The following is a 2,240-nucleotide window of genomic DNA, read 5'->3' on the forward strand; positions in this document are numbered from 1 at the left end:
TAGGAAGGAGACGCCTAGAAGGCTCCCTCCCGGACACCCTAGGGAGCGTTCGCTCTGACGCCTTTCCCAGGCGGGGCTCAGTGCTGTCCTCTGCGCCCGCGCCCCGCCAGGATCGGTTGAATGAATGGAGGCGCGAGGGAGTCCCAGGTTTTCCCTTTACCGCGTCCCACTGCCCCGTCTTTGCGGTTCTGGACGAGGTTTTCACGCGTGTCCGTGTGAAGAGACCACCAAACAGGCTTTGTGTGAGCAATAAAGCTTTTTATCACCTGGGTGCAGGCGGGCTGAGTCCGAAAAGAGAGTCAGCGAAGGAAGATAGGGGTGGGACCGTTTTATAGGATTTGGGTAGGTAAAGGAAAATTATAGTCAAAGGTGGTTGTCCTCTGGCGGGCAGGGCCGGGGGTCACAAGGTGCTCAGTGGGGGAGCTTTTTGAGCCAGGAGAAGGAATTTCACAAGGTAATGTCAACAGTTAAGGCAAGGACCGGCCATTTTCACCTCTTTTGTGGTGGAATGTCATCAGCTAAGGCAGGAACAGGCCATTTAAATTTCATTTGTTTTGTGATTCTTCAGTTACTTCAGGCCATCCAGATGGATACGTGCAGGTCACAGGTGATATAATGGCTTGGCTTGGGCTCAGAGGCCTGACAGAGGTCAGGGCAGAAAGGCCTCCTGGGCTTTCGGAGTACCTTTCAGCCTCGCATCCTGTGAGGAAGCGGTTCAGGGACAGCCACTGAGAGACCGAGAGGAAAGATCTCTGCTCCCTGGACTGGCTCGCACCACAGAAGCCAGATGTGGCCCTGTAGATTCTTTTTTTTTTTTTGAGACGGAGTCTCGCTCTGTCCCCCAGGCTGGAGTGCAATGGCGCCATCTCAGCTCACTGCAAGCTCCGCCTTCTGGGTTCACGCCATTCTCCTGCCTCAGCCTCCCGAGTCGCTGGGACTACAGGCACCTGCCACCACGTCCGGCTAATTTTTTTGTATTTTTCGTAGAGATGGGGTTTTACCGCGTTAGCCAGAATGGTCTCGATCTCCTGACCTCGTGATCCGCCCACCTCGGCCTCCCAAAGTGCTGGGATTACAGGCTTGAGCCACCGGACCCGGCCCGCCCTTGTAAATTCTATTGCTAGACCCAATTATTGTTTCTATTACTGATTCTGCTTATGCTTTACTTACAATGGGTCTCACCCCCGTGTTCTTCCTCCCAGCAAAGAGAAGAAGAAAGTGAACTGCAAGCCCAAGAACCAGGATGAACAGGAGATCCCTTTCCGTCTCCGGGAGATTATGAGGAGCCGCCAGGAGATGAAAAACCCGATCAGTAACAAGAAGAGGAAGAAAGCAGGTGTGTGCAGGCCCATACTGGGCGGCAGTGAAGCTTTGTGTGTCTCAACCCGCCCAATCGCCCAAATACTTCAGAACGTTTCAGGCAGAGGAAATATGCCAAGACCCAGTGCTCAGAAGGTGGGGGGAGTGTGGACAAAACCAAAGCAGTGGCTGGCAGCGGGTGGCGCTGTGGTTCCAGAGGAGGCTTGGAAGGAGGCTGTGGGGTGGGCGGGGAGCACCCGTTATGGGGCCTCAGGAGCCAGGCTAAGGAGTGGCGTTTTTTCCCCCCCAAAAGTTGTGAAGATCCATCAGAGTTTTTAGCAGGGCATGGCCAATTCATGTTTACTGTAAGCAAAACAAGGTCACCGAGTGGCGATGTAGTGAGCAAGAGTGGACCTGGCAGGTGTCAGCGCTGCTGCCAGGGAGAAGCCATGGTTCTTGGGACGAGAGTGCTGAAGCCATGGTAGAGAGAAGTGGGTGGAGTCAGGAGCCGAAGGAGGAAATTCGATCAGGCCCCTCTGAGAAGTCTGCCTTCCTCCCCCAAGTCTGGGTAGGGTGGCCACATGTCCCACCATTGCAACCCAGAGGTAACCACTCTGGGCACGTTGGGAAACGGGTCCATTGTGTGTATATTTTGGATATAGACACATTTCTCTTCCCAAACGTGGGACTGATTTTACAGCAAAGCTGTTTTATAATTTGTGTATAAACTGTAGGCTTCTCGTTGGGGGTTATATGGCTGCCAACAGGATGGTGAGAGGTGAGGAAGGTGCAGGGAGGAGGCGCACTGGCCTGGGTAGCAGATGGCATATTCTGAACCGTGCTGCATTGCATTGGCACCTTTGTTTATTTATTTATTTATTTATTTATTTATTTATTTATTGAGATGGAGTCTTGCTTTGTCGCCCAGGCTGGAGTACGGT

At 53.0% G+C, this 2,240-nt stretch overlaps 1 protein-coding gene across 1 annotated transcript in view; it reads left to right on the forward strand.

Annotated features, from left to right (window-relative positions):
• Positions 1–1,200: 1,200 nt before the first annotated feature.
• Positions 1,201–2,240, forward strand: part of CCDC137 (coiled-coil domain containing 137) — a gene marked incomplete at its 5' end in the record, with an annotated part of 7,455 nt that continues 6,415 nt past the window's right edge. The window contains one exon of the mRNA XM_011994474.1: positions 1,201–1,336. Within this exon, the coding sequence (XP_011849864.1) occupies positions 1,201–1,336 (136 nt within the window). The remainder of the gene's footprint in view (positions 1,337–2,240) is intronic.

The sequence above is a fragment of the Mandrillus leucophaeus genome, unplaced genomic scaffold (assembly GCF_000951045.1).
Source record: "Mandrillus leucophaeus isolate KB7577 unplaced genomic scaffold, Mleu.le_1.0 Scaffold1, whole genome shotgun sequence".
In the NCBI taxonomy this organism is placed as follows: Eukaryota; Metazoa; Chordata; class Mammalia; order Primates; family Cercopithecidae; genus Mandrillus; species Mandrillus leucophaeus.